The 13,361-nt window shown below is 37.1% G+C and overlaps 1 protein-coding gene across 1 annotated transcript in view; it reads left to right on the forward strand.

Moving 5' to 3' along the window:
- The first annotated feature begins 2,328 nt into the window (after window positions 1–2,328).
- LOC150075250 (uncharacterized) overlaps window positions 2,329–13,361 on the forward strand; it is a 68,928-nt gene continuing 57,895 nt past the window's right edge. The window contains exon 1 of the mRNA XM_090388413.1: window positions 2,329–2,477. Coding sequence (XP_090244539.1) covers window positions 2,451–2,477 — 27 coding nt within the window. The 5' untranslated portion in view covers window positions 2,329–2,450. The remainder of the gene's footprint in view (window positions 2,478–13,361) is intronic.

Here is a 13,361-nt window from a genome sequence, read left to right on the forward strand (position 1 = left end):
CAAAAATCGTAATTAAAAACTGAAATTGATATATAATTGTAAAAGTTAAATCTTTTTTCGCGTACTAAATTTAACTTTATTCCGATTTTAAACTGGATATTTACGGTGATACTTATAAAAGGATACTTAAACCAACATGCAGATAACAGAGTATTATTTGCAAAGTGTATGAAACATGTTTATTCTTTACTAAACATACGAGTAACTAACCGAATTCTTTACTAAACATACGAATAACTAATACCGAAAAGAGGTTTCGAATATACCAATCATCTTCATAAAGGCTATCCATATAAAGTAGGTAAATGAGGTTGGATTCTCCGTTACTCAATTGTCACTCGTTTGGAACTAAGATGATTTCATTACAAAACGCGTGAGATTAGTTACAATTACTTTTTATCACCTTTACAATTTAAACCCAATACATTTTATACACAGCTAAAATAATAACAGTACTCTATTAGAAATATAACAAAGATATGTACAATTCAAAAACGTTGCGCAAATGATTTCTACAGTGTGTCCGGAATATCGCGGTACAAAATGTAACATACATTCGTTCTGTAAGAGTACACTCTTATAAATTAAATGAAAATATTTATTTATGTGAAATAAATTCAAGTAGGGCAGGGAAAATGGTAAATATTAATAAGGTTTGAATATTAAATTTGAATATGGTAAATGTTAACGTTGGAAAATACAATATTTGGAAAAGGGGGGGGGGGTATAGAATAGCAGTCAAATGGAAAAGAATAACAAGTAGTGCAAATAGAGTGAACTGGGAGTAAACAAAACACTGGCCCATACTGTGGAAGGAGTGGTCAATTGCAAACAGGCGAGAAAGGTTACTATGGGCAAGAACAATACGACGTTTGAAGTCTGCCGCGAAGCAGAACAGAAATAACTAGGCACAGGACAGTCTGGCGTGCGTAACGCCAGCGTGACGGATTTTTGGGGGTCAGTTTTGGTAAAGCACCTTTTCCTAAGCAATAGTTGAAATTTATAAATTGTGTGTCAGAAATTACCAATAAGGAAAAAGGACAGGAAGGGTTCTGTTACCAACGTAAATTATGCATACATACGAGGAATAATTGAGAACAGTTGATGTTGTGTGTGAGATGGTGCATTGTCTTGTATCATAGTTCCTATATATGAAAATTTAAATTTGGAATTTGTTATGTGTATATTGTAAATTTTGTTTTATATCAGTCACATAAAAATTTTTGTTATGTAAATTTTGTTATATAATTCTTATTAAAAGTTTGTTATTTGTGAAAAATTTGTGTCGCCTTCATGCTCTGCTAACTCACCGCTTTACACACCCTAGAATTTGGAATTTTCTGAAAACTGAATTCAGAGTTGCGGTTTGTGTCCGCCCGTGACTTCAGTAGAGTGGAAGTCAACAAATCAACAACAAGTCTTTTAATAACTAAATAGTTTTACAATACGAAATTTTTAGAAATCTTCAAGTACCGTGTTATTAGACTAGAAAAGAATAGCGAAAGCTTAAAAAGTGAGTACCGCTTTTTAAGCTTTCGCTATTCTTTTCTAGTATAAATAATTTTATTAAAAAACGGGCGCGTACAGTTACGGAAACCTTGGTAAGCATTTTCCATTGGTTTAATTTCTTGATGGAATGTTTCCTATTGGACCTAGAATGGGACCAATAGGAACCCAGAATAACTAAATAGGTCCTAGCATTCAAAAGCACAAAAACCACTTCTTATGTCTTTAATGTATGGTTACCATATGTAAATTCTAATCCCGGGACCGGAGAGATTCAAAAATCGAGACAAAACTGGACTTTTATGCTTCGCATGCAATTTCATTCTCGCATATATGAGACTGAATGCCTTTAATCTAAGAATTTATATATACATAATAAAATTCATTAAATATCATTTTATTATTTGGTATGTATTTAGCATTTATGAATTCATACTGTAAGTAATACATAAAAGTAAATCAACCCAGCGAACAACATATCACAGCGAATTGAAAGGAATCGAATGTGGCCAGCATTTTTTTTTTTTTTTTTTTTAACTACTGGGCACCAGACTAACTGATGTCTGTACGAGTGGCCCACGTAGTATCTGACATGCTGGCACGTGGAAAGTCCATGTCTGCCTTCCGGCCTGCTCATACACTGAGAAAGAGTTTCGCTTTCCGAATAATACTATTCACGCACAATCTTGCATCACTTCCTGGTAAACATCATTATCAAGGCTATACCACTGGTTTTTCTAAGGAAACTGGCTGATAGATGGCGCTTCACATATATTTAACTGTCGCCAAAAGTACGGTGACATTTCAAACCGCAAGGTGTAACTGTATAGCAATAGTGTAACTACAGTCACATCTGTTGAGTTCAGAGTGGGAAGCTTCAGGCCGCATTGTATAACAAGGAATTTTAGCAACACTTAAAAGAATTAGGCAAGAAAACTCTAAATATGCTATCAGAAGAATCTGAAATAATGGTAAGTTCATAAATAAATTTTTTTGATATGCGCTGCAGCAGCATGCTGGGACACATGGGGCCCAAAGCGCCACCTCATCTTAGCAATACTAATGGGTATTTGGCGTGAGAAATTTGTACCTAATGATAAATCCAATGCTACTGTATTGCTATACTGAAGTACAGTATTTGCAGTATACAGTGTAAACAATTACTACAGTGAAGTAATTGAGCGGCCTGATATTCTTGGATGATTTTAAAAAGTACAGATTTTCAGAAAATTATTAAAGAACTATCGCCCATTGAGGATGTCGCAGGTTTACCCTGGGACAACAAATTCAGGTAAAATGTGGTGTCTGTGGGAAGGGGATGTGCACGTTCTCTTCCTCCCGTGCATAAAAATAGTGTTATAAATACTATATACATATGTAAAATATATAATTAAATTAAGCGTCTCCCACCTGCTGGGCGTAATAACTATGTAGCTCTACATAGCCTGGCCTTTCAGAATCTACTGACACCTTGCGTGCTGCAGTCACCACAAATGTAAAATTATATTACATATTTATTGTATAGAATTAACTGGATGCATTCCACTCTTCCATTTACACTTAATTATCATATATATATATATATATATATATTTTTTTTTTTTTTTTTTTTTTTAGCTACACCACTAGCATATACTGCGGTACCGTGGTGAAGCTGCACACTTCAATTTGAATTGAGTGACATATCCTTGTCAGCATGCATAAACCACCGCAAAAAATAAAAGGTACTGTTATATACTGGTTGCCATAAACCGGACCATAACAAGATTCTGAAGCACCCAGGCGCAAACAAAAAAAATGACCCCGATTGGCCGCTGTCTTATAATGAAAAAGTCGCACTAATACTGTTCATTTTATTCGCTTACAAGCTACCACCTTATGCCGTAAAGGTCTAAGAATTTTGGTCAAATTATTAATACAAATGTTAAAAGAAATGGTCCCAGTGATGAACCTTGAGGGGCAACTGTAGGATATAATAGTAGTAGTAGTAGCAGCAGCAGCAGTGGCATGTGATGCAAGAAAGCAAGTGTATGAGCTTATGCAGCATCAGCCAAAAAAAAAAAAAAAAACATACATATATATAAAAAAAAAAAAAAAAAAAACACACCATTCCCTCCAAAATGCCTGTCCAGTTCCTCCTTAAATTTATTCAACCCATTAACTTCCACGACAGATGGAAGTTTGTTCCAGCAATTAACCACCCGCTGGCTAAAGGCAAATTTCCGCACATCTATTCTACATCTGTCTTTTCTTAATTTGAATTTATGCCCCCTTAGGTTCGTAATCTGAACAAGTGGAAGCATCCCATCAGAATTCAGCGTGCTCAACCCATTCAAGGCCTTATATATCTCAATCAGATCACCGCGCAGGTGCCTAGTCTCTAGCCACTGCAATTTGCAAAACTTAAGCCTCTCTTGGTAAGAGGATCCCTTCATTCCCCTCACCAATCTTGTTGCCCTTCTCTGTACACGCTCAAGTAAATCTACATCTTTCCTAAAATGAGGCCTCCAGACCTGTACGCAGTATTCAAGGCGTGGCCTGTTGACAAAACCCCATGACCTGCCCTGGCAGCCATAATGCTTGACAAACTGTTCAACCATTATGAAGTCATTTATAATGGTTGAACTGAAAATGCAATCGGTTACAAACTGAAAGCATACAATCGGTTAGCAAACTGAAAATGGAACAATCGATACGGTCATTTTTCAATTTGTGTTTTAAAATAGCGTGATGGGCAAAATCAATATATATTGTATCCTCCCCTGTCAATTTCCAAAAGAGCAGTTTGACAGAAAGAAACCGGGTTTCTACACGCAGATCTTGTACAAATCTGTGTACTTGAAGTGACAATCCATGATCGAAATAAATTACTAATTTTTTTTATTAGTAGCAGCAGCAGCAGGGGAAAATGGTGCAAGAAAGTGGCTTATTAAGCATCGGCCAAAAAAAAAAAAAAAAAAAGTTCACATAATTTATCTAGTTCTCCCTTTAATTTATTCAAACTATACAGTTCCACAAAAACAGATTAAAGTTTGTTCCAACAATCAACAACCCGCTGGCTGAAGGCAAACCACCGCATAACTGTCCTGCAACAATCCTTCCTCAATTTGAATTTATGCCCCCTCATGCGTGAAGTCTGACCAAGAGGAAGATTGCCATCAGCATCAGTTTGATCTGATCACCTTTCAGGTGCTTCTCCAGATGCTGCAATTTGTAAGACTTGGTAAGGGCATCCCTTTGTTCCACTCACGAATCTCGTTGCCCTTCTCTATACTCGGTCCACCAGTCCTACATTCTTCCTAAAGTAACGCCTCCAGACCTGTATACTGTAAACTCAAGATGCGACCTGACCATTGCCTCGTATATAGTATAATCACCTCCTTAACCCTGCTAGAAAAGTTCATGTACAATATATCGTTGACAAAACGCCATGAGCTTCCTTGGTAGCCTGTCTGCATTGCTCAGAGAACTTTGTATCTGACTGCACATTTACTCCCCCTCCCCCAAGGTCTTTCATTTTCTACTGCCCTGAGTGTAGTACCACACAGTTGGTATATTAATCTGGGTTTGCCCACATTAATTATGCCCACATGCAGTACTTTGCATTTGTCAATGTTAAATTTCAAGTGCCATTTTTCAGCCAATCTGCCTAATTTTTCTAGACCTTGTTGCAATAGCTTACCCTGATTACCGTCATTAACCACCCTGTCAACCTTTGTATCATCTGCAAACTTTCATATTTATACCTCTGCTGAGTTAAGTTATCAAATATTTGATCTCAGTTCCCCAAAAAAATAAATAAAATAATGCATTTTATCAATATTAAAATAATGTTTTGTTTTAGAACGTACTTTATTCTTCAATTTAAGTATGCGTTTAAGTTGATTATATTCGTGATATGCATGCGCTAGTGCCAAAAGGTTGCTGTGCCCTGCGATATGGTATCAAAATTTCTCTTCTAAAGTGCATTTTTAACAGATGGTGTCAGGTAACAGGTGGAGTCTACAAAATAAAATACTTTGGAACTGTTTTGAGTTTTATATTCCTCAGTCGTGTCCCTCATTGATCCTCCTTAGATCCATTATTATTTAACATATATGTTAATAATGCAACATAGGGCCAGTCCTTGGGTTCAGGTAGCCCATGTGCAAGAATTAATGATGTGGCTAACTAGTCATCCTTGCAGAGACTCAGCCCCCCCCCCCCCCCGTTTGGATTTTGGGTCCTTTTCAATCAGGAGGAGGATGGACTCGCCCTGATGTAACAGACATTTTCCTCCGAATATAAAAATCTTGTATGGTAATGACATCAAAATTTATACCCCTTGTCATAAATTAGATCGATCTCAGTTTCTGCAATATACTCTTAATGAATTCAATAGATGATTTCAAAAAGTAATTTAAGTTAATATAAATATTGTATTTACTTTAAAGACCATGGAGCAAAAATACTTAATGTTCTTATACGACTAACAGCAACGTTCTTAAGAGAGTAATCCATTTTATATAATTTGGGAGTAATATTTCTATACAACTGTTCTTTAAAAATCATGTAAATCATAATGTAAACCAAAATCATGTATACGATAACCACATAAAAAGTTAAAATTTGTTAAGCTTTTTGTTACTAAGCTACATACTCAGAGTTCATAAATTTTGTTGTACTTTACCTTATATTAACTACACTAAAATTCACTTCTCCAGCCTGGAATTTAAACTTAAGTGCATTAAAAGATAAACTGAAAAAAATAATAAAAAATATATATATATATATGTATATACAAACCATATATTTAATACATGTTGAAACAAGACTATTTTCAGCTATATAGAAAAACTGTATTTTCCATATTTGAACAAAATCAATATCACCTTAAATCATTATCAACTAGAAGACAAATAGAATCTTAAAAATATTATATAAAATAATAAGTAGCAAATGATTAAATCTTCTTTTACTGCCATACACAACGTTTCCGAAAGTCAAATAAGAAGCAATTTCTTTTCAAAACAAACTTGAGAACTGAATATGCAGGGCGCATTTTGGGAAGAGTTGGGGGAGCAGCAGGCACGGGCCCCAACATTGATTAAATAGGCCCTGTGAATATGGATGATGAACTGCAATAAAGCACCTTAAATTATTAGACCCTAATAAAGGGATTGGTCCCTTTATTAGGGTCTTAACTTCTAATAGCATTTATTGTTAATATAAAGTTAAGAAAAATTTTTATGCAGAAATATAATATATACATTGGCGTGACCAGAATCTCAGTATGAGAGGAAGGTCGCAATTCTGCCTTCTCAAATATCGGTACTTTTTACAAGGGACATTAAATATTTTAAATATGTATTTTAAAAGGGTTATATTTGTCGTGAAATTTATCTCTGACATGTTTTAAGCTATTTTTAAAACAGACCCGCTTCAGCTTCAAAGTGAAAGAACCATGGGAGTTTGAGAAACCCAGCCCCCAAATTACACCACTAAATATGTCTGTTTTTTTTTTTTTTGTTTTTTTTTTTCACTTTCTCATTAAAATACAATATTATCATTTGTAAATTTTCAAATTACAACTGACAATAACCTAATCTGCTTTAATCAGAAATGTGAATCTTAACAATAGGCTATTATGTATTTCTTTGATTAAAATTTTTAACGTTTAATAAAGGTAAGGATTTATTATTATTATTATTGCTTCTCTTATATTATTTCTTCCTGATTGGGCGTTCCACCTCGTGACGGGTATTGCTACCAAGTACACAGGGTGGTTGTTGTTATGTCTGATGTTACTGTTGGTCGAGGAACTCTCTGACAATCCTACAGGTGTTCAGGATTGCGACTTTCTGGAGTTCCTTGTAGGTGTTCGCTGGGAGACCTATTGTTGCTAGGCTGTTATGTAGAGGTCTTTGGCACCATACATGTGGTTGACACGATGATCGGGATGGTCGTTACTTGTTGCATATGCCACAACTCTTTGATCTCCTGTCTTAGGTTCGTGTACTTCCTGATTTTTTCCCCATGGGTTTTCTGCAGGTTGCCAGTGTTTAGTACCTCTATGTCAATCAGATAGGTAGCCTTTTCCTTCTTGTCCACAAGGGTTATGTCCGGTCTGTTGTGCGGGATTGTTCTATCCGTTATTATGGCGCGATCCCAGTACAGCTTGTGGGTTGGGGTCTCTAGTACTGCCTGTGGTTCGTACTTGTAGTACGGTACGCTTTCTTCAATCAACTGGTATTTCCTTGCTAGCTTTTGATGTATTATCCTGGCTACCTGGTCGTGTCTATGAGTGTGCTCAGTCTGGGTGATCACCTTGCATCCCGCGGTGATGTATTGGATCGTTTCTGAGGCCAGGTGTCATCGTCGACATGTGTCATCCAACACTCCGGGCTCCTTGGCGATGTATTTTCTATAGTTCCTGATGTTAATTACTTGGTCTTGGATGGCGAGCATGAATCCTTCAGTCCCGAGGAAGAGCGTCCCGCTCGTGAGCCATGCATTGGAAGCAATTTTATCTATGTGACCCTGATGGAGATCATTGTAGTGTCTGCCATGGAGTGTATTCTCTGCCCATCTTTCTAGCTTCGTTTGTACCTCCTGGTTGGGGGGGGGGGAACTCCTCGCTTAGGTTGAGTGGGGTATACCGCTTTTCTATCTTCCTTATGGCTTGGTGGAGTGCTGCTGTGTGTTTCTGGAAGTAATCCTTCAGGTTAACTATCGCTGTTTTCTGTTGCTCAATGAAGTCTATCAGGCCCTTTCCTCCTTCTTCCCGGGCAATTGTCAGTCTCTCCACTGAAGCTCTCGGGTGATGTTGGCGGCTCTTTGTCATCATTGTCCTTCTCATGATATCCTCCAGCTCAGTGTTAGTCCAATCTATGACGCCGAAGGAGTATGTTAGCACTGGGACTGCATAGGTGTTTATGGCTTTAACTGTGTTCCCTCCGTTAAGCTTTGCTTTCAGCAGGCTTCTGAGTCTCTGATGGTATTTTTCAGAGTTACAGCACAAGGAAATTAAGGCAGGCCTTAATTTCCTTGTGCTGTAACCGCTGAACCTGCATCATCCCCAAGTATTTGTAGGCCTCTCCCTCTGCCATGGTTTCGATCTCTTTACCACTCTGCAGCTGGTAGTTTTGGTTGACTGATTTTCCCTGACGCAATCCGTGGGTCTTGCATTTGCATTTATTATTATTATTAGCCATGCGGTGCAAGGAAGCCTGCTGCACCAGCCAAAAAAAAAAAAAAAAATTCTCAATTACCCCAAGAGAGAATAATGATGATATCCATCTCAGGACCCTAGGTGTGCCAAGCCCATACTAACCAGATGTGAGCCACTGAGGTTTTGATGAAATAATCATAAGAAGTTATTGTATATAAAATAAAAATTTAATTAGCAGTTGTAAACATTATATTCGGTTAGTATGCCTAAAATGACCAGACGTCCCGGATTTTAGTCGTTTGTTATTTAGTTTTTAGGAGCATTAGCAACTAAGGCTATATTGTTCCGGGGGTATGCGGTGGTCATTCCGTGACATTCCCGCATCCTCCGTATTTGGTGGTCACGGGCTCGAACCCCGTCTAATCAAGAAGCGTGTGCTACACACTGCTGCTCCTGCCCACCTGGCTACGGAGGCGCCATTTCAGTCGTTTGCCCCACATTGCATGTCCCGGATTGGACATGTAGCCAATCCGGGACATAATGCAGATGATTTGCATTATGTCCCGGGTTGCATTATGTTTTCCGGGAACCAATGGTACACCGGAAAGAGTTTTCGATAGTAAATAAGTTGTGGACGTCAACAAAAAAAAAAAAAAAACTGAGCGTAAAAACGCTGATAGCAATACTACAAGTTAAGTACAATTTTGCTAATTCTTGTGAAGAATTTTACGAAGAAGTAGTAAATAATGATGAATTATTTCTTCATTATTTGCTGAATAATGAAGAAGAATTAAGAAAAATTTACTCAGCAGAAAAATATTTAATTATATTATTTAATTTCTCTTTTTATTGTTAAAAGAAGCATGCATTATTATTATTTCACAGGAAAAAACTAACCTTTTTTTTCACGAAACAAAAATGAAACTCGATTAAAAACACGACCCCTGTAATAAGGGTTTTTTCCCCCTTTCTAACTACAATTATTTTTCTCAGTTCACATCCTTCTGTTCGTTGTGTAGCGTAACACGAGGGGTACCATATACTGAATTTCAGCCTTTCTGTGAAAAAAAAAAAAAAAAATATATATATATATACACACACACACACACTATATGTTGTTTTTTTTAAGAAGTTTGATTTTTTATTTTATAAGTACAGTTCAAAGAAGTCAATGTATTTTATAAGTACAGTTCAAAGAAGTCAATGTATTTAATTTTTTGTATTTTGTATGTGAATATTTTTTATATATAAAATATGTGTATATTGTTTCTAGGGGGTGGTTGAAAACCCCCCCAGACGTCCCGTATTGGAATGCTAAGGATCTGGTTCACTTTAAGTATGTCAGTTTAAAACTCTTTTATGATATAGGTAATATTAACCCCAGGGGCTCACATCTGGCAAGTATGGGCTTGGCACACCACGGATTCTGAGCTGGATATCATCATTTTTCTCTTACATGGTGCTCTCTCTCACTCTCAGGGTAACTCAGGAATGTTTTTTTTTCTTTGGCTGTTGCAGCAAAAAGCCTCAGGCTTCCTTGCACCATATGGCTAATGATAATAATATGTTCACTTGCCAAAATATAATTACTTGCCCCATTGAATTTCTAATTTAAATTTTAAAACTGCAGTTTTAATCAACACATTGTAAATGCAACAACAGAAATTGTAATGACTTTATTGCCTGTAATATGCAAATATTAAATAAATATTAGATTTGTTTGTTTGTTATTTGGTTTTTAGGAGCTTTAGCAACTAAGGCCATATTGCTCCGGGATAAGCGGTGGTCATTCCTGACCTTTCCGTATTTGGTGGTGACGGGCTCGAACCCCGGTCAAATCAAGAAGAGTGTGCTATGCACTGCTGCTTCTTCCCACCTGGCTACGGAGGCGCCTAAATATTAGATCTGGCTTATGGTGGAATATACGTCCAAATTAGACGGTAACTAGGGTTTAGGGATTTTTCATCAAATAATCAACGTAGGAATTTATATGGAAGCCAGAGGAAGTTCGGAACAGAATGGTAGTAGTAGGGTTAGAATGAGAAGCACTGTGCCAAGTAAAAAATCTGAATGTAACAGCAGATTGGATGCTATTTTCTAATTTTGAATGAGGGATCAAGAAGCGGCAAAATCAGTTTTTTCCACATGATAAAAATACTTCAGGCCATTAAGACGAACTATTCTCACACTTTATACACCACAATATCATGTTACAAACCCATTACCAGGTTCTTTTTCACATGCACAATGAATAAAACAAAAAAAGAGCAGCTTGGGAAAAAGCAAATTTGTAATTTTTGCTCTTATACTGTTCACATTATCAAGAGCCTGTTAAGGGGTTTGAGGCGTGATGCACATTTATTAAAATATTTATTGTGGTGCATAAAGTGTTAGACTAGTTTATTTCTTGATGGATCTCACCCACGAAGAAAACGTGTCATCTAAAGACATGATTAAAGTGAAATACTTCAGACCGTTTTAATGAACCACGGCAGTGTCGACTTAATATTTCAGTAGCAAGAAAATTAATTACAGTACAATGAATGCTGAATACATAATCAGAAATAATAACAATATCAATAAACTTCTTGCGCTAAATAAGAAACTTAAAACCAGCTTCGAAAATCGCGATGCTGGTGCAAAGTGTGCTTGTGAACAGGGCCTATCTTAGGACTAGGCATGTGCCTAGGGCCCGTACTTTGAGGGGGGGGAGGGCGTAATTTGCAACAGACACAGCCAAAATCGTAACGTATGACATTTTCTGCTTTATGATGGTTAAAGCTTATTGATTCCCCCCCCCCATTAGGGCAAGAAGCAAGTTTTCTACTCTTAACTTGTTCAAACTCTAGTTTGGACTGATTAATAACTGCTTTACAATTGTTGCAAGCTTTGGTGTAGGCAGAAAATGAAACTGAAGAATTAGAAACAAGCCAATTATTCATAAAGTACTATAATATATTCAGAAAGTACTAACTGTTATTTTTTTAATGACAAAACCCTTTTAAAATTTATTAGACAGCTGCAGCTATTAGATAAAGAATATTTACTGCCATCATCATACCTTTTATTGAGAATATATCCAACATCATATGCTATGCTGATGATATAGAGATACTAACCAGAATTAATCCTGGTGACAGATCAACCCTAATACCAGTGCAAATCTCAACGACTCAAACCATCTGAAATGCTTCAGGCTCTCCATCAAGTCAAAAGACAATTAGCCCAGATTATCTTCATTATAAAATAATCCAACACAAGTTGTAGCTACTACTGGAAGGTCCCAGATACTAAATATGCCCATGCACACCGACTTATAGTCTTCAACCCCAAGTTACTAATTCACAACCACATCAAACAAACACTTGCAAATTCTATAGCATGTGCTAGTTATCGAAGTGTGAACTTCTCCACGTCCTTAAGCATGTGCTAGCTTGCAAATACATAGCCACTTTCCTCTATGCTGGAATCCTGTAAACAGCTGAAATCTGGGCATCAGGTGCCCACAGTAATGTGAAGGCATTCATGCCGAAATATCTGGTTGGTAAAATGGATTACCGAAACATTAAAGCGCTTCCCTCTGCACAATAGACAACAGTAATGGCACAGGAAATGGGGCCAAGCATGCTACCAAACCTGGTTGAAGAAGACTTGTGGTCACTGCCAAAATGGTCACAGCCCAATATACTTTTTTTTTTGTTAGTTGTTGACGCATTGGCTTCTGTGGCCATAATGCACCTCCCAAAGTTTTTGCATTTTACTCTGATCCAAGCCCAAGGCGGGAATCGAACCCGTGACCTTTGGGTTGCCAGGCAGGTACTTTACCCACCTGGTTAGCCCGGTCAGCACCCAATATATGTGACATAGGTTCATGGCACATCTTCTATGCATATCTAATATCACCAACGACAGTAATTGTGCATTCCAACAGGCTTGCCTTACTGGATCATTTCCTACCCCATCAGATGCTTAAAATTGAAGAACTCTATGCTGAACTCCATCTGCTTGCTACCAATGCAGCTTAGAGGCTCCATGTGCTTCTAACAGCATGCTCCCCTGCTGACTCATCATCATAACTGTGTAAACTGGGCCTTTCAGTACATGCTACTTTGCATCTGGTTTCAACACCTCCAGCTGTGGATGGACAATTAGTCCATCTTGAGATGGACTATCTGCACAGTGACCCATAGAACTATTAAGTCTCCCCTCCATTCACAAATTCATGGGCCATTTTGTGCATGAAACATCCATTTACTTAGCCTGACAACTTGCTGTGATGGGAATAAAGATTATTTTTTTAAGAAATTTTCTAATAGTGAAGCTTTTCCACAAAGTTGACAGTGTGGTTTTTACTCACAGTGAATAACCCAAACATCTTTACTCTGCTCCATCATCAAAATACACAATTTACCAAGCAGTTAAAATAGATCTGAGAGCAATTTGGTGTGATCTAGACTTTTCTAGAAATGGTAGACTTAAATCAGAACTAGAGAAAGTTCAGGGTGAGTTGATGATGTCGTACAGAACAGTCCTCGCCATGTTGCTTTCTATATTTTATTTTTAGCCACCACTGTATTCTTTGACACATTAATTGGTGTCATTTTTTCCCTCCACACATTATACATATAAATGACTACACTTATCTGGATATACATTTTTTTTTGTGTGTGTATGGTTTTTGCATGAAATTTAATTATTAATTTAA

The sequence above is a fragment of the Mastigoproctus giganteus genome, chromosome 14 (genome assembly GCF_048544385.1).
Source record: "Mastigoproctus giganteus isolate SK-2022 chromosome 14, ASM4854438v1, whole genome shotgun sequence".
Taxonomy (NCBI): domain Eukaryota; kingdom Metazoa; phylum Arthropoda; class Arachnida; order Uropygi; family Thelyphonidae; genus Mastigoproctus; species Mastigoproctus giganteus.